Source organism: Panthera pardus, unplaced genomic scaffold (genome assembly GCF_024362965.1).
Source record: "Panthera pardus isolate Hobbes unplaced genomic scaffold, ASM2436296v1 HiC_scaffold_15, whole genome shotgun sequence".
NCBI lineage: Eukaryota > Metazoa > Chordata > Mammalia > Carnivora > Felidae > Panthera > Panthera pardus.
The window spans coordinates 28,620,791-28,639,814 of NW_026526710.1; the positions used below are offsets into that span (position 1 = coordinate 28,620,791).

The 19,024-nt window shown below is 45.1% G+C and overlaps 1 protein-coding gene across 2 annotated transcripts in view; it reads left to right on the forward strand.

Annotated features, from left to right (window-relative positions):
- The window catches only part of LOC109261483 (piezo-type mechanosensitive ion channel component 2-like), a 36,569-nt gene extending 19,504 nt beyond the window's left edge, over nucleotides 1-17,065 (forward strand). The window contains exons 9-17 of one of the 2 annotated variants that reach the window (XM_053902388.1): nucleotides 548-706; nucleotides 2,428-2,575; nucleotides 7,587-7,775; nucleotides 8,111-8,203; nucleotides 9,773-9,945; nucleotides 11,790-11,918; nucleotides 13,109-13,188; nucleotides 15,368-15,551; nucleotides 16,649-17,065. In XM_053902388.1, coding sequence (XP_053758363.1) covers nucleotides 548-706; nucleotides 2,428-2,575; nucleotides 7,587-7,775; nucleotides 8,111-8,203; nucleotides 9,773-9,945; nucleotides 11,790-11,918; nucleotides 13,109-13,188; nucleotides 15,368-15,551; nucleotides 16,649-16,886 — 1,393 coding nt within the window. In that variant the 3' untranslated portion in view covers nucleotides 16,887-17,065. Of the gene's footprint in view, nucleotides 1-547; nucleotides 707-2,427; nucleotides 2,576-7,586; nucleotides 7,776-8,110; nucleotides 8,204-9,772; nucleotides 9,946-11,789; nucleotides 11,919-13,108; nucleotides 13,189-15,367; nucleotides 15,552-16,648 lie in introns of those variants that run through there. The other variant, XM_053902389.1, reaches the window with a different exon arrangement.
- The last annotated feature ends 1,959 nt before the right edge of the window (nucleotides 17,066-19,024 follow it).

The following is a 19,024-nucleotide window of genomic DNA, read 5'->3' on the forward strand; positions in this document are numbered from 1 at the left end:
TGGAGGAACAAACGCAATAGGTTATAAACACAACTGGAACCAAGGGTGTTGAAACTTTGTTAATCCACGACCTGCCTTTATAGATGGATAGCAAAAAAAGGGGGGGATTCATTCCTCAGGATACCTCCTCCTACACCTTCCAAATGACAGGTCCTTTGAAGTAAAAAAAAAAAATACATCTTTTTGATGAACTTTAATTTAGATCATGGTAGCAGCATCTTTCACATTGTGAGAAAATGCTCATTAGTAAATTCGCTTAAAAAGAAATTAGTTTATTCATGACCTAAACAACTGAATTATGCACTAACACATTGGAGGCACCATTTGTAGAATTGTTTTTAATTATTAGACTTTCTTACCCTACTGTTTGCCTTCGAAGTGATCTACTACTAGGTGCAGAGAATTCCTTACAATTGACTGCACTGGCTCTACCTACCAGAGGGGCAATTCGACTTTTTTTTTTTTTTTTTTTTTTTAATCCTAAACTGGTATGCTCTTATACCAGAAGAATATTCCATTATTTCACTTTTATGTTTTTGCGCTTTAGGAAATTCAGCCAGAACCTGGTTTTTCAGCTTTGGTACTTTGTGAAATGTGTTTACTTTGGGTTGTCTGCCTACCAAATCCGTTGCGGCTACCCAACGCGAGTCCTTGGAAACTTCCTCACCAAGAGCTACAATTATGTCAACCTCTTCTTGTTTCAAGGGTAAGGAAGGACACTCTGTGTTGTCACAGTCACTCACAGAGGGGAGGCTGGCAATAGAAAGGCACTTGTTTCCTTGGGAAGAAACAGGAAGGTGAAAAAAGGCTGATGTGGCAATTTAGATCATCACAGAACTCTTACGACTTTTGGCAAAAGACAGATACACCTCTTGAAATAGCCTTTCTAGGTGTAGTTGCCACACACCTGGTCAGCATAGAGTTCTAGAATTATCCACATGGGTTAATTTTCAATTACTGGATCCTGCATAATTACTGTGGTAACATTTCAGGATGAAAACCAGGGATACACGATCCTTAGGTATTAATGTATTTCTGGGCACAATGGAACAGAAATTCGGCATTTGTACTATTTGAAGATCCCCTTGGAATTTTGCGTATATAATGAGTTCCTCCGTTGAAGAGGGCCATTTATTCCACCTAACGTCAACCTGAATGCCACATGACTTGCTTGTCCCTGGTAGTAAGTTAGCTACTAGACAAGGCCTATTGGCTCTTCCGTGTAAGAATTTCGTTGGTAGTATCTCCTCTCTGTTCCAATGAAGATCATACCACAGCCCGGAAGGTGAGGCTGCTCATGGCACCGCTGGCTCCTTGGTTGTACCAGACCTGGCGACAGGTGACTTAGTCACAGAAGAGGTGTTGAGTGTGCTCGGTCAGTCACTTAGTGGTGTTCTCTGTGTATGGCCTGATATTTCTTCAATGGGCTGGATTAGTGTTCACTTGGCAGAGCTGAGTGGCCTAGGGGAGAATTTCCGAGTATAACCCAAGCTGCTCTGAAGAGCCTAGGGTGAACCTAGGTCTCCAGCTGGGAGAAGCTCTGTGTTAGTCAAGAAGCAGGGAATAGTTCCTAGGCCAGAGAGGAGCCCACACCAACCCATTCCCAAATATGAGAACGTAAGGCCAGAATCTTATTAACCTGAGGCAGCTACTCAGTCCACCGTCTACTAAGTCTACTGTGTGCCCCCAACCCCATGTCCTGCTCCCTCTGACATCTCTCATCTCCCCTCAGCTTTCACGTATCAGGTGTACAACTTTTCCTAGCTCATTCAACAACAAAACCCCAGTACTCAATAATCCCGCGACCGACAGATTCTCATAACATAAACACATACACGTTTTAAAATGTAAAATGATGGGTCTTTTTGCAGAAGATATTACCTTAAATGTAGAAAGTCCTAAAGAATCAACCTAAACACGGTTGTAAGTAATCAATGAATTCATCGTAAAGTTGCAGGACATAAAACCAACATGCAGAAATCAATGGTGTTTCCATACGCTAAAAACAAAACATCAGAAAAAAAAATAAAGAAAACTATCCCATTCATAATAGCACCAAAAACAATGAAATACTTAGAAATAAATTTAATCGAAGAAATGAAAAGATCTGGGCAATGAGAACCACAAGACTTTGATGAGAGGCATGGGAGAGGACACCTTCAAACTTATTTAAAAGGCAATCCTAATTTGTTAAGACCATCAGCAAAAAGAAAAAGTAGAAAAAAGAATGGAAAATACTAATTCATACATTGACTTAAGATGAGAAGCAGTTGTATTCCAAGTTAATTTTACCATAAGGGTCACCTTGAGAATTTTTCCCAAGTCATAGGGGCTAAAACGATAAGGAACTACATGAGCTCCCGGGGTTGGGAGGATGACGGGGGCCACCCCACAACTGCCTCTCTAGCAAGATGTGGTTTCTGGCAGGTTCCGCCTCGTTCCCTTTCTGACTGAGCTGAGGGCTGTGATGGACTGGGTGTGGACAGACACGACCTTGAGCCTCTCCAGCTGGATCTGTGTGGAGGACATCTACGCTCACATATTCATCCTGAAGTGTTGGCGGGAGTCTGAAAAAGTAAGCCAATAAAAATGCCTTACCCCTTTTCGTTTCCCTTCCATCCAGGCCGGGTATAAGATTCATATGAATCTCTGCAAGCTTTGTGGCCAAATACATGGAGGCAGGGGGCAAAAATGGTGAGGACCTGTGACTGTCCCATTGGTTTCCACCCCAGTGGACTTGGGAATTTTGGACTCACTGCTGCCTTAGTCAGCAATGGCATACAGATGTGTTCTTCTTTGGCCAGCCTATATTGTAGTTATTTTTAAAAGAAGAAATGATATATTGCTCTGTGACCCCATAATTCTTAAATGGCTCATTTGGGAGCAGAAGGGAATGTGGTAGGATGGAGAAAAGTGGGGTCAGGTGGCTTGGACTCAGGCTCACCCTCTGATTCACTCTTTGATGAGCGACGGGACAATATAACTTCCTTGTGCAAAGGAAATCGAAGTGCAAATATTTGCTTATTCTGTTAGGTTGAATATTGAAGTTTGAATACGGTTACAATTACTGTTATTTACTGGATTTTTTGCAAAAGCTTAATGTCAGAAACAGGAGTCATAACAGCAGTGGAAATGCTCAACAAGCATTGGCTGAGGTGGTAGAAAGTATCCCTTTTTTTTCTCTCTTCTTAATAATACCCTCCTTGAAAAAGTTCCCTCCAGTGTATATAATTTCTAGTATGTTCTGCTGCTGCTTCTTGGAGTTCCAGTTTCATAATCACGGGTCCCACTGACCTGCGGCTCCTGTATTTGTGGGGTTTGTGAGAGTAAAGGAGACAGGGCTGGCAGTAAACTTAAAATCTGCTAGCTTGTCCTCATTTGTAAGGAGCAGAGAAGCTGATAAAATGACAGAATATGGCAGATATTCTACCAAAGGGACTTTGAAGGTAACAGTCATGGCGATAAAGCATCCAGAAATCGTGACCAATGAAGAAAAGCGGGAAGAACCAAGCATTGTTCTGTCGGAAGTAGAAAAACAAATGGAAGGAAGCAAAGATAATAGCTGCTCTTAACTACTTGAAATAGTGGGAAATAGGGGGAAAGTTTGAATTTGTCTGGAAGATGCAAGATAACAGAGTTGAGACAGGTTGGCAAAAGCTCTAGTAAGCTTCAGTGGCATCTGAAGAACTTCCTAACAGTCGAAGCTACCCCATCACAGACTGGCTGCCTCAGGAGGTGGCCGCTGCCCAGAGGTGTCCACATATACACCGTCACACAGAGGAGAACTTACATCCAGAAACCTCTGTGCTGGGAAGCGTAGGTCCTAGATCTATTCATTCAGCAGTTTATCATATCAGTTGTCTATTGCTGCTTATCAAACTACATCAAACTTAGTGGTTTAAAAATAACCACCGTTTTGGGGGCACTTGGGTGGTTCAGTTGGTTGAGCCTCTGACTTCGGCTCAGGTCATGTGGGTTCAAGCCCCACATTGGGCTCCCTGCTGTCAGCACAGAGCCCACTTCAGGTCCTCTGTCCCCTGCTCTCTCTGCTCCTCCCCTGCTCGTGCTCTGTCTCTCAAAATAAATAAACTTTAAAAAATCACAACCATTTTCTTTGCTCACAATTCTGTGGGCTGGCAGTTTGGGCTGCATGTCGCTGGACAGACTTGCCCAGGGTCATCCTGTGGCTGCTGTTCCAGAGGGAGCAGGCACAGGCCAGAGAAAGGCCCGAGAGAGAAGCGGTTCAAGAGACAGGCAAGTGGAGAGGGTAATTTCGGAATAGAGAGGATCTGAACCTCTGTAGATGGCAAGGAAAAGAACAGTAGAAAAAAAGAAAAAGAGAAATTCTTAGCATCGAAGCCAAAGGATAAAGGTCTGGGTGGGGGCCTCGGGAAGCGTGGGACCAGAGGCGTGGGTGAATAAGTTAGTAGTGGCAAAGAGGAGTGGCCGTCCTACGGGAAGCTGGGGAAAGACGTGGTGAGCCGACTGCACACCACATAGCCTGGCTTCCGCATGAAGTAGACGAACTTATCTGTTGACGGCAGGAGGGAAGGACGGCATCCTAAAACCCAGAGCCTGTCCACTGAGCACTGGAAACCGTGAGATACTACTTCCTCTGGATGAATGGGAGGGGAGTCCTCAGGTGGGGGTTTCTGAATCAGAGCTCACTTACTGTCCCACATCGATACAGGGCCACCTTTCATGGGAGCAGCTGTGTCTGCCCCATTTGTTAGCTCTTACAAGCTTTTCACTGCCTTTGAGCCAACAGGTGACAACCATCTTTTTTTTTTCAAGTTTTTTTTTTAATGTTTATACATTTTTGAGAGAGAGAAAGAGGCAGAGCGTGAGCGGGGGAGGAGCAGAGAGAGAGAGAGAGAGACAGAATCTGAAGCAGGCTCCAGGCTCCGAACTGTCAGCACAGAGCCCGACGCAGGGCTCGAACCCACAAACCGTGAGATCGTGACCTGAGCTGAAGTCAGATGCTTAACTGACTGAGCCACCCAGGCGCCCCGACAACCTTCTTAATACTCTAGTGAGGAAGTCACAGCCATTGCCCGTCATCCTTGTGAAGGACAGGGTTTGCTCTGCCATAGAACACGAAGCATTCCTCCCCACAAAGTGTTTACGATTATTGTTGTCATTTTATCTTCAAGAAATAAAAAGCCTCATTTCAGTGTATCACCTTTGGTGATACATGCATCACCTCTACTTCAATATATACTTCTATCTTATGCTCAGTCGCTGGCTATTTCAGAATAAGAGCCTTTTAAATCACACGTAGTACAATTTGCTAAGAAACTTAGGTGTGTGGGAGGTCAGTGTCAGGGGAGTCCAGGCGAATCTGGCACACGTTTTTACTCCGTCCCATCAAAGACAGAAATGTTACCAGTGACCGTCTCTTGTCCAGTATAAAGCAGAAGAGTAAGCTTCTTTTAAAAGTAAATTTTCATGGGGCACCTGGGTGGCTCATTCGGTTAAGTGTCCGACTTCGGCTCAGGTCATGATCTGGCGGTTTGTAAGTTCAGGCCCCATGTCGGGCTCTGTGCCCACGGCTCGGAGCCTGCAGCCTGCTTCAAATTCTGTGTCTCCCTCTCTCTCTTCCCTTCCCCTGCTCGTACTCTGTCTCTCAAAAGTAAATAAATGTTAAAAGAAAAAATTTAAGTAACTTTTCTTGGGGATTCTTCCAAGTCGAATGTGCTGTGCTCCAGGGCCTTTATGAACACACTTTATGAAGCCAGAACAATTTCCTAAAAGGCAGAGTGTTGGCACAGGAGCACACACAAATGCAGGCCATTGGGTCCCAGTCCTCGTTTCCAATGATTTCCAGGCAGCCACGTCCCAAAACACTTTAGGAAGCTGATTGGAAATGTAGCCTGGAAGGTTATGCAGACTGGGAGACCCAGAAGAGCATTGACTTACCCAGGAAAGGGGTGACAGGCAGTGCAGGGCAGGAAGGGGACGGTCCGTTTGAAAGGTGAAGGGGGAAGTAGCCTCAGAGTTAGAGAGAGGTCCAAAGGTCCTGGCCGTGTCCTGCCCCAGGGCTGAGCAGGAGAAGGGGGAGAACGGAGGGGGAGGTTCTGGGGATTTTAGCAGTGAGCCTCAAAGGGTGGCCTCCAGGAGAGGAACCGATATGGCACCACTACAGTCAGAAGAGACCCAGGCTGTTCTTAGCAGAGAAAAGTCTTGAACCAACAAAACACTTCGCCACCTTATGCCTGAGCGCTCCTGCGTGAGGATGAGAGGCCGCTTGTCTAAACTTGCCTCCCGGAGAAAAAGATGAAAAAGCAAGCCTGTGTGTGTGTGAATATATATCTGAAATTCTCCGATACTGCAGTTTTTCTTTCGCAATAGAAAATTATAATCAGTGGCCTCAAATTCCAGCGCAAAGATACCGAAATACAGTGCTGGATCTGAACATCATGCCCTAACTCGGAGCACAGCCACTGAGAGGCACTATCTCCTGAGCACAGAATCCATAATGCTGCCCATACTGGCTCCCGTGCCCCCCCGTCCAGCCCCCGCCCTATACTTCCAGGCCTGACTTCAGCAATCACGGACGGCCAGGGCCCATAGAGCCATTGTAGCAGTACTGGCTCCCAGACCTCTGTCCTTGTTTGTCACTTGTCACATGAGCTCAGCACCTGCAGGCAGAATGTGGATGAGTTTTCCTTACCTCACCTCTAGTGAAATGAATGGCTGCCTCCTGAGGGATTGTGCCCCCCAGGATAAATCTCACAGCCAGGCTGGGGAGTGGGGGTAACCCCCATATTGTGTGTGCAGCCCAGCTTCAGGGGGTGACCCTGGAAGGCAAAAAGGTCACGGAGAAGCAACATTTAAGCCAGGATTACACGTGCATATCTGAAGCCCTTTTGATTCCGGACAGCAAAGCCGGCTCCTGGTGCCTTGCTTAGGAGCAGTGCTTGGTGGGTCCCTAACAAAGCTGATGGAAGTGATCCCATCCCTACCAAACGCACTGCTTTTGTAGGAGAGAGCAGGTCCCTCACGTGACGCACACTTCTGCCACCACCCCCAGTTCCTGCTGTTCAGCACAGCCCCCGCTGAGGACCCGCGTGGAGTCCTGGCGGCCGAGAGAGAGGGCTCTTCTGATCGTACAGATCTTATTGCAGGGCTTGAACCACACTGCCTTCTGACAACGTGTGTCATGAATGAAGTGAGAAACTTTTTTCCACCCACCAAGAGCAGGTGGTTGATAGGCACAGCTTTGGAATATTCAGGAATTTGCAGTAAAATGTCTTTCTCCCACATGATCCCTTGAAAGCAGAGGCTTTGTTCAGCGGTATTTGATCCATCGGTCTATAGGTTCATCACCAGCCAAAACCAACACAGTTTTAAGGAGAAAGTCCCTCGGGTCCATTGGTCCCTCGTGGCACCACCGTGGGGACGTGTTGGGTGCTCATTAGAGCTTCACATCACTACTTAATTTCGTAGAGTGACCTGAGCGAACTGAGCAGAATCAGGACTCAGTCGGGTCCCGCGGCAAGAGCGCGCACCCCTCCTCCCCGACCCAGACCCCGCCTGCTTCTCGGGGCCAGAAGCCTGAGCCCGGTGTGACCCCTCTGTTGCAGAGATACCCGCAGCCCCGGGGGCAGAAGAAGAAGAAAGTGGTGAAGTATGGCATGGGAGGCATGATCATCGTTCTGCTCATCTGCATTGTCTGGTTTCCCCTTCTCTTCATGTCCTTGATCAAATCTGTGGCGGGGGTCATCAACCAGCCCCTGGACGTCTCGGTCACAATCACCCTGGGAGGGTACCAGGTAACCGCTGTGCACCTCCCCCAGGGCTCACTCACCTGCCGGTGCCTTTCCCAATAAACAGCCACAGGATGTGGAGTTAGCTTTGGTGCTCCACATTCCTCCCTACATTTCGGCTGGTCAGCAAATACGTGATGTATGAGATAAGTAAAGCACCGAAGACAGTGAAAGAATCGTTTTGTTCTGGTTGGGTAATCACTTCAAAAAGAGATCTCTGAGGCCAGCTGCCCTCGGGTGCCCGGGGGGGGCGATAACGCGGCGGAAATATTGTTCTTTTAACCCAGGACGCAGAGACGGGCCTTGGAGGGCTAACGGCACCTTGTTTCTTTGTTTTCCAGCCTATTTTCACAATGAGTGCACAGCAAAGCCAGTTGAAAGTTATGGATCAGCCCAAGTTTAATAAATTTATGAAAGCTTTTTCTAGGGACACTGTAAGTAAATGCGTGTAGTAGATCTCTGTGAAGACCTTTCTAGACGAAAGGTGAGCTTACTGCTTGTCATTTTGTTCACTCCTCTGTCGTGGCCTGTGGTGGTGGCAGGGACTTGTCAGGGGTTACCAGGGGTTCGCAGCGCATTTCTGGCCACTGGCCCCTTCGATACTCTGAGCCATTATGTCCGTATCGTTGGATATGTGTTAATAAACATAATTGTAATTCAGGACATTTTAATGTAAGCTTAACAGATGTAGGTCCTCTTTCATATTTTTAATTTTTTTTTAAATCGTAGTAGATACTGACCCCTTTGATGGGTAGGTCTAATCTGAGAATCTATATTAAGGGAGTCATTCAAAACGTTGGAAAAGCTCTATGAAGGCCCTTGCTTGTGCTGGCATTCTCTGCATTAGTAAAAGCTGGAAGCCACTGAGGGCTTCATAACTAGGGACCGGTTAAATAAGTTATGGCAAATGTATCAAGTGAATTTGATAGGCACTGGCTTCCCTAGGGCGGTCGGCGTGGGAGAAGGGGACCACCGCTTTGCATTTTATTTACGTGCTATGTCGTCTGAATATTTTCCGAGCAGCGTCTTTCATAATACAAAATAGTCATTGCAGAGACTCTGCATGGCGTGAACATTTCTCAAGATAAAACCTAAGTGAAAAAGGACACACATTCCTATTTTTTAAATTAAAACAAATGAAATCTACATGTCCTACCATATATCACAGCGGTGATGCCCTGGTGGTAAAGTTGTGGCTCATGTATTCTCTTCCTTATCTTACAAACTTTTAATCACATGATAAATCGAGCTTTCAGAATTAAAATTTGCTTTACAAATAATACTTTGTATTTAAAGAAAATGATTAGGCACACAGATGCTTATCTCCTTTATAAAATTATCAGCCTCTAATGCACACTGCCAAAACTAATCTTGAGGGATGTGCAGCTGTGAGACAGGACCAGGATATTGTGGGTGGATTAAATTTGACTGGGTGGTGAGAGGGAACACCCCAATAGTTGATACATTTCCTTCTTAATGGGGAGGAAAATGACACCAAGTCATTTGTCTTTTCTTTATTGATGAGTTGGGATGATCCCATAGCTGTATTGGTGCGGCAACATCACCAAGATTGCTCCACGGCACTCGGGCTGCCCATCCCTGTGGGGAGGGGAACAGAATAGTGCGATAGAGCATGAAGACCGTGCACTGTAAAAATTGCCCTTCCTTACTAAGAATTCCCCTTCATGTAGCCAGTTACAAAGAAGAGTAATCACTGTATTTGTACATCACCACAGGGGGCACATGGGTGGCTCAGTCGGTTGGGCCTCTGACTTCGGCTCAGGTTATGATCTCAAAGTTGGTGGGTTCGAGCCCCATGTCGGGCTCTGTGCTGACAGCTCGGAGCCTGGAGCCTGCTTCAGATTCTGTCTTCCTCTCTCTCTGCCCCTCCCCTACTCACGCTGTGTCTCTCTCTCAAAAATAAACAAACATTTTTTTTTAATTTTATTTGTACATCACCATATATATGATCTATTTATGCATGTGTATTTGTGCGCATACAGGGTGCTATGCAATTTCTGGAAAATTATGAAAAAGAAGACATAACTGTAGCAGAACTGGAAGGAAACTCAAATTCTTTGTGGACCATCAGCCCTCCCAGTAAGCAGAAAATGATAAGCGAACTCATGGACCCCAATAGTAGCTTCTCTGTTGTTTTTTCATGGAGTATTCAGAGGTAGTTACTGTATTTCCATGCATAATTTCCCCTTTCCCCCCAATCTAAACTCGGGGTGGGGGTGGGTGGATAGAAGTAAAGAAAAAGTCGATGGATGTGGTTTATAGCTGACATTACACTTTGGGAACATTCATTCGATGCTACAGCTAACATCTGCGTTTACTAAATAACAGTTTGCCTAGGAATCTCTGACAGAAATAAGAACTTCTTAGTTTTCCTTTTTTCTACTCCAGTTTTTAAAGAGAGGCTGGCAGTGAGTTTTGTGAATGAGAGAGAGAGAGAGGTAAAGCAAAAAGAAAAAGTGTCATGACTTATAAAATGAAATGGTCTGGATGATTGTAAGATTTCCCTGATCTAAGATTTGGTCTGAGCAATCAAGAATTGGCAGTCTCGGGAACCCGAATTCTCACTCGAATCCCTCCGACGTAGGGAGGTCCTGTCAGATCTTTTCTCTAAGCAGGAGATGTGAGAGCAGCCTGGGAGTCCCAAGATGGGGAGAGCTGAGAGAGATTCCTTCTCACCTAACCTGGGCCCATGGCCAGCACGTGGCCACTACTGCACTTGTTGATCTGTGTTAAGTTTGTATTTAAATTCAGTTAGTTAACGCGCAGCGTAATATTAGTTTCAGCTGTACAGCATAGGGATTCTTCACTTCCATCCAACACCCGGTGCACCTCACAAGTGCCCTCCTTAATCCCCATCACCTATTTCCCCCATCCCCCCACCCACCTCCCCTCTGGTAACCGTCGGTTTGTTCTCTGTGGTTAAGAGTCCCTTTCCCGGTTTGCCTCTCTCTCTTTTTCCCCTTTGCTCAATTGTTTTGTTTCTTAAATCCTGCACATGAGCGAAATCATATGGCATTTTTCTTTCTCTGACAGACTTATTTTGCTTAACATAATACTCTCTAGCTCCATCCGTGTCTGTGCAAATGACAAGATTTCATTCCTTTTCACCGCTGAGTAATATTCCACACCACCCCCCCACCCCACATCTTCCTTATCCATTCATGAGCGTGTCTTAAGAAAAGTTCTTGCATTCAGAAGCCCAATGTGCTAGTGAAGCAATCGGGGAACCTCAACACAATACACTAGTTGGTTGGCTTAGTGTCTGTTTGTTTGTATTTGTCATAGTCTTGTGATCCAGGATTCTATGCCAGCAGTCAAGTGATAGGTTCATCGGGTTCATGGTTCCTGGCTTCTAGGATAAAATTAAGAAAGAATTATGATAGGTACAGAAGAAGGCTTCTCCAATCTAAAGTGAATTTACAAAGAAACAGTAAAGAAATATCTGAAAGGGGGCTGTTCAGAATTGAAAGAACTCTCTTTCATCTTATTTTCTCCTTTAGAACATCCCGAATTCCTCACATGAAATTCTGTACTGCCAGAAATTCACTTTCTAGCCTTTTCTTTGAAGAGCTACCAAAATAATAATAATAATAATAAATAATAACAACATTAAAGATCAACTCTTGATGGAACATTCTTTTAAAAGCATGGATTCTATTGGTCACCATGGAGACTAACCTCACTAGATTAATAAAAAAAAAGTGTTTCAGAAACTCATTATCAGAGCATCAAGACGGTTTCTCTTCTAGTCAACAGACTCTGCCCTCTCACCTGCCATCTGTTTTAAAGGTGTTTGTGGCCTCCCCGGGCTTTACTAACTTGGTTGTCTAAGAAGCTGGACGTAAAGGTGAGGTGGACAGAAAAGGTTGGGGGTGACAGTTGTGGATCCAAGGAAGACTTGGTGAGATTAATAAAATGAAGAGTCAAGTGAATTTTTGAACGTCTCTTCTAGACTTCCAAGTAATCACTGACATTGAGCCTTTTTATTTCTCTTCACAGAAACATGAGTTTGGGTGCAAAGGCAGAAATTGCAACCGATAAGCTTTCTTTTCCTCTTAAAAATACCACACAAGAGCATATAGCTAAAATGATAGCTGGCAACAACACGGAAAGTTCAAGAACACCGGTGTAAGTGATTGCTCCTGTTAATTAGCTTTAATAGATGGATATATCTGGTACAAAATCTGCATCTGCAAACTCACGTATACCAGAAATGCAACTTTCTTCAGTAACTCAAGTGAATCTCTACTTGGAGGCCTCATTGTGTTACGTTAAGGCAGCTCTGTTTTCCTCCCTCGGTACTCTGTCCACCTAGCCCTGGGAGTACTGACCTTGTTCCTGGGTAGCAAACTTTGCTCTTATCTGACCATAATCACCAAAAGCCAGATTAAGCCCCTGGGATACCCCTCTTCTACTATTACTCCTGGCCTGGGGTCATTGAATGGATGGGAGATGAGGGGAAGATAAGGGGTAAAAGGAAATTTGGGGGGGTGGCAATCTACATCTTAATATATTCTCCTGCCATGTAAGTACTCCACTTCAAACAGATATAAGCTGTGATGTCTAGATTCTAAGCAGGAGGGGGAAAAAATGCTATTGGTGCAAAACCACTAAATGAAGTATTCCAGACGTCCACCAGCCAATGCCTAGTTCTGACCTCCAATCTGCCTTGGCCCCACTTTAATGCAGTGAATATAAGCCGCCATGATGCAGTCCTCAGACATGCTCCCTACGACAGACAGCCTTTGTTAATCACTAAAGTTGAAGGAACCTCAAAGACTGTCAGTTCCTCCCCCATTATTTCATGAGAGAACAGGCAGGCCTAGAAAGACACAGCGACCTGCTCAGGTCACTTAGCTTGTCCTTGGCAGAGGGAGGGTTAGGTCCAGGCCACTAGTTCTCCCCTCAAGCCTCAGTCTTGTCCTAGATAGATTCATGCCGTCCACTTGATTATAGATATATCTAGAGAGAGAGAGAGTACAGACCTAGATCCTAGCAAGAAAACAGTCCCTTGCTTCAGAAACAGTCACAGACATGGAAAATCTCTGTAGCGGTTTTCAAGTCATAAACTGCTCATGTACAGAGTTTACTTGAGTATTCGAATAGAAACAGGTAAAATTTTTTTGGCTTCAGAGAATTCTAGTTATAACGGAACCCATAAATTGCGATGACATCACATTGTATACATATACAAAGATTCACCATTATCGTTTGATATGAGGTCAAAGTAGCAACAAAAAAATCAATTTTATGTGGGTAAAACAACTAAAACTTAATTACGCTTCCCCTCCTTTTTTTTTTTTTTTTTTAACATACAGGACTATAGAAAAGATCTACCCATATTACGTGAAAGCACCTAGTGATTCGAATTCAAAACCTATAAAGCAACTTTTGTCTGGTAAGGCTGAGAAGGAATTGTTTCAGAACTTTTTTTTAACCTTCTTTTATTCAACTTCTACAGTTTGCATTTTCAACCTTTCTTGAGCTTCTTTCCAGTTTTCTGTCTCTGTGAGACAGAGCTTATAGGAAGCATGAGACTCCCAGCTGCGTTCCACAGCCAGAAGGAATCAGTCAGTCACCAGAAGCCATATTCTTCATTGTTTTCATTGATATAGAACTTGATGGGCTTAAATCGACATTTAGTGCCTTAGTCTGTTTACTTGTTTCTATTAACATCCATATCTTGGGCAGAAAATGGCCTCATGCAGTATTAAATATGAAGGCCCCACGATAAGAGCAATATAAAGGTAGCAGGAAATGTGCGTGATTCAGCCCAAGGGTCGTTAAGTATCAACAGTAGTCTCTAGGGACTGTATTTACCCCAAATAACAGAGGTGGTAGTAAGATGATGCTTTGGAATTCTTAAGCATTAATTATGAAGCATTGTTTGACTTCATCAGTTGCCTGGACCAGAACAGATGGGTGTGGATGGTAAAAGTAGAAGGACAGTGCAGTATATATCCAAGTCACATTCATTCCTTTGCCAACATGGGTTGCTCATTGTCACCAGGCAGTATGCCAGGCACTGGAGACGAGGTTCTACATGGTTCATGTTTAGCTGGAAAGATGGGGATTGCGTAGGCAAACAGGTAGACGCCCCCATGGAGATCTCAAGAAGTAGAGGCAGCATAGAGGTTCCGAAGACAAGTGTGGGTGGGCCCCCACATCTCTATGCATTTCTTCCTCATGAGGTTCAGCCTGTGAAGTCCCCCTTCCCCACACCACAGGTCTTGGTGTTCTCAGGTCCTGCCAACACAACGACTTCTCTGATTAGCTTTACTGAGTTCTCTCTGATCTTTACCATAAGGCCTATTTAGCATACGTTGGTGGTTATCACCAGTTTACAAAGGGGGAACCAAGGCCCAGTGTGTGAATTACTCAGCAAAGGTTATACAACCAGTACATGGACAAACTAGATCCAAACATGGGCCAGATGTCCCCCTTCAGAACTCTCTAGACTTCAGAACCAAGGTTCTTTTTCTTCCGGAGCATTCTCAGTGGTTCACATTCTTCTTGAGGAGGGGTTTCTTTATCTTTATGAGTCTCCTGCCTCACGCTCCATCCATCCATCCATCCATCCATCCAATAGACTTACATTGCCACACACTGTCCTAGATTCCTTTGATCTAGGAATTTAGCAGGAAATAATGCAGCCACGGCCCCCACCCTCACGGAGTTTATAGTCCACCACCATGATTCTCAGTGGAGGCCGTATTATCATTGGCAGTGGTGGTATTTTCTTAGAAAGGCCTACACAGAGAACTCCAAGCTTTCTGTTGGCCCTTTTACTGTTTTATATTCACCCTAAGCTCCAACACAAGCAATCATTAACCACACATCATGGGTTTTCAGAACTTTCCTGAGCTTCATGTCATCAATCCTTCCTGAAATAACCTCCTCTCCCTCTCCATCTCCACTTTACTGATGTTCTCAGCAAAATTCAACTCAGAAGTCGTCTCATCTGGGAAGCCCTCATGGATCCTACCAACCAGAATTGTTCTCTCCTTGTCAGCACAGGTCTAATAGTGGTTGCCACGTGCCCATAAGTTGTGCTCATGTACATGGCCTGTTCCCATTGAGATATGGAATTGTGCTGTATTCAACTCTGTAACCCCTGATCACCTAACAGAGGGCCTTCCTCCCAGAAGACACTCAATAAATGCTAGTAATATGATTGGATTAGTCAAGTCAATAAAAAGTCAGTGATTTGGGTTTTTAAATGCCTAACTAGTTGCTTGGAATTATTAGCAAAGAAATATACTCACGTATATTAAGCACGTGTGATACTCACATATATACTCATGTATATATCACGTGGGTCTTCACTCTCTCCCTGTGATATGGCTGCCATGCTCACTTAGCAACAGTGAGCGTCCTCTTTAGTGACAAGAAGAAACCTTATGCACACCTGCGGCCCACTTTTCTTTCTCCACTCACACTGTTAACATGTGCCCTACTCATCCTGGCATCACACGCTACGGATAGTGGTAATCAGGTTCTGCCATCTGACAATTGTTTGCATGCATTGAATCTTAATATGCTTATGCTAACTTGGTTTCATTTCTCTCGTCTTGCAGAAAATAACTTCATGAATATCACCATCATTTTGTCCAGAGACAATACAACTAAATCTAACAGTGAGTGGTGGGTTCTCAACCTGACTGGAAACAGAATATACAATCAGCACGCTCAGGCCTTGGAACTGGTGGTCTTCAATGACAAAGTCAGCCCGCCCAGTCTGGGGTTCCTGGCTGGCTATGGGTAAGGACACATTTCAGTTAGCAGTCACAAGAGCCTATTTCTGTGTCATATAAAGTTGATGGGAAGCTTTGTACCTTCCTAAAATTCTTGAACTTAACAGCTGCAGTGTTAAAATTCATAGATCATTGGCCCTTCAAGAACCAGAGTCCCAAAGAAGTCAAAATGCCTGGGGTGAATAACACCATTAAGGACAGAACTAGAAGTCTTATTTCTGGTTTCTTGACTCCACGTCTTCCTGTTACGTTTGATGTAATTCAATGTTTAAACTTAGAAATTGGTGTAGGGTTATCTCTTTTCCGTATAGATTGCCTTCTGACCTGAGCAGATGCTCAGTCAAGCATCGCAATTTTGGGCATGGTCCAATGTCCAAAATGGTCTGATGCTATCATTTCACCGTGTTCTGATGCTTACATTCTAAGACACATGCATCCCCTACAAGACATGAAAGTCTGTTAAGAAGTCAATGTCTATGCAGAATTATAGTATTAAAATAAATAGCTGGTGCAGAAAAGTATATATAGTACAATTGCATTTCTATCAAGTATATTATGTGGTTTCTTTATATAATATTTGCAGTAAAACCCCCTGAAGTTCATGCATGAGACTACTAGCATTGGTTGTTTCCAGAATTGAGATTTTTTTGAAACTTTTATTTTTCAAGTCTTACAGCACTGTAATGTATAAAGTGTGTTTACACAAGGAATATGAATTACCTTTTAAAAAAAAGAGGTTTTTTATTGTTTATTGTTTTTGAGAGAGAGAGAGAGAGAGCCAGAGAGCAAGCAGGGAAGGGGCAGAGAGAGAGAGATGGAAACAGAATCGGAAGCAAGCTCCAGGCTCTGAGCTGTCAGCACAGAGCCCTATGCGGGGCTTGAACTCACAGACCGCGAGATCATGACCTGAGCTGAAGTTGGCTGCTTACCCAACTGACCCACCCAGGTGCCCCTGAATTACCTTTTTAATAAACAGAGTAAATGTTTTCACCAAAGGGAAAAACTCTAGAGAAATTTTGCTATTTTTTTCTTTTAGACGTGTTCTATTAACTGTGTTTAACTGGTAGATACAATTTCTAGCTACCTTTTTTTTTTTTTCCCCAGTATCATGGGATTGTATGCTTCGGTTGTCCTTGTGATTGGGAAGTTTGTCTGTGAATTCTTCAGTGGGATTTCTCACTCCATCATGTTTGAAGAGCTTCCAAATGTGGACCGAATTCTGAAGTTGTGCACAGATATTTTTTTTAGTTCGAGAGACAGGGGAACTGGAACTCGAGGAAGATCTCTATGCCAAATTAATATTCCTGTACCACTCACCAGAAACCATGATCAAATGGACTAGAGAAAAAACAAATTGATGCTTTACGACACAGACTGCAGATCAAATTAACATTTGAATTTTTAAAAAAAGCACAATATCCTCATAAGAGCTAAGCATTTCTAGTTGGATGGAAATGGTTTCTCTTCTGACAGGTGGTCAAAAGGAGCTGACTTCCTTCTGCAGTCTAAGCTACCTTGTAAATGAAGGTGCTGTTGAAAACGTTATTTGTGGGGCGCCTGGGTGGCTCAGTCGGTTAAGCGTCCGACTTCGGCTCAGGTCACGATCTCGCGGTCTGTGAGTTCGAGCCCCGCTTGGGGCTCTGGGCTGATGGCTCAGAGCCTGGAGCCTGCTTCCGATTCTGTGTCTCCCTCTCTCTCTGCCCCTCCCCCGTTCATGCTCTGTCTCTCTCTGTCTCAAAAATAAATAAAAACATTAAAAAAAAAATCATGGTAAGGGAATATGCAGCTTTAAAAAAAAAACAGAGCTCAGACGGTGTTCGGTGTCTTCTAGAGAACTGGTGCATATTTTTCTTCAGGCGGGAAAGCCAGCGTACTTCCCACCCTGTGGCAATCAGCTCCTCCAGTCGTAGCAGTAAACTCAGACCACAAACTGTGGCCGACACTCTGATTTCCCAACAACACGAAGAATCATTGTGCGTATTCTGGGTTGTGAACTCTTTCTTTGAAAACAGGGCAGCTCAAGGGAATTTCCAGAGAGCAAGTTATGACACATTTAGGAAAGAGGAGAAGTAGGAAATCCTCCCGAGAAGAAAGTGGAAAGTCAAACTGTACCAGAATGGTAATGCTCTTCAAGAGAGCAATTTCCTGGGTTCAAGAAGAAGCTTCCTGTGTGTGTGTAGGGGGGGTGGGGGGGGGTATAGAAGGAAATATAAAAGATAGAAGTAAAGGATTGTAGAAAGGAGGCGCTTCCTCCGGGGAGGCATGTGCTAGAGTGGAAATGGCAGACAACGAGGAGGTCCGCAGGCCTGGCCAGGCCACCGTTGGGCAGGGAACCCCCGGGCCAGCAGGCCCTGTCCCCTCTCAGCCCCACGTATCTGACAACAGGAAGGGATCGTCGTACTGTAGCCAGCCACGTTCCAAGCCCCGGCCCAGCGGACGCTCCTTGTGAAAGTGGCCTGTCACCTTAGATTGGGTTCTCTGGAGACGGCCTCCGAAATGAACGGCCTGGACCAAGGACGTTTGGGGCAGTGGTCCCGGGAGTTACACTGGTCAGCAAGGAAGGCAGGATTGAGCAGAGGGACGTGCTGCCCCATCACGCAGCTGCAGCTGAACGTCACCCAACCCTTCAGGGCACTTGAGATCTGGGGTGGTTCTGCCTCGTCCCGGGCAAGGGCATGGCAACTGGATGCTGGAACAGCAAGTTGTTGCCACCGCCACTCCCTGTGCGGGTTTCACCTCTGATGAGGCGGGAGCCTACTCCCTGGAAGGAGGGGCACAGCCTTGACCCATGAGCACGGGCGTGTGGGCGTGCAGAGGGCATTCGTGGAGACTGCAGTATCCATCACTGTCTATCCTTGGGCCACTCAGACCCGCTGGCTTCTTGTAAGAAGATTGTGAGGACTTAGTTCCCTTATGAGGGAAGAGTAAGACGCAGGAGATCCGGCCCCTGCTGCCGCAGCTGGTTTTGAAGCCAGACATAATACTCAGCATCTATCGTCCACCACCTGTTCTAGGTTCCCCTCACCCTCATCTGGTCCCTGTCCCAATGAGGCAGGGAGCCGGGCAGGGTGAGCCAGACCCTCGGCCATAGGGGCCCAGCGTCCTCGTTACCAGCCTTGCTCTGGTCCCAGCTGCTGCATTTACCTCTTTTACTGTTCAGTCTGGTCCCCCCGGGACCCCTGAGCACAGCGTCTGCCTCCCTCCCCCACTGTATGGCCGCAGCCTTCCTCTCTCAGCCTACCCTTTCCGTAAGGTGACCCTGTGCATAAGGTGACCCCATCTGTAATGTGTAAGGTGACCCTGTCCCTTGCCAGAACTGTCATATTGTCCTTCTAGTTTAGCGATCCTTTCTAAAATGATTATTTTCCTTTTTCACTAGCTTTCAAATCCTGACTTCTATTGTTCTTTGGTGTCTTGTATTAATTGCTAATTTATTTTCGTCTATTTGAAATACTGGGTTATAGCTTTCACCCGTGTTGT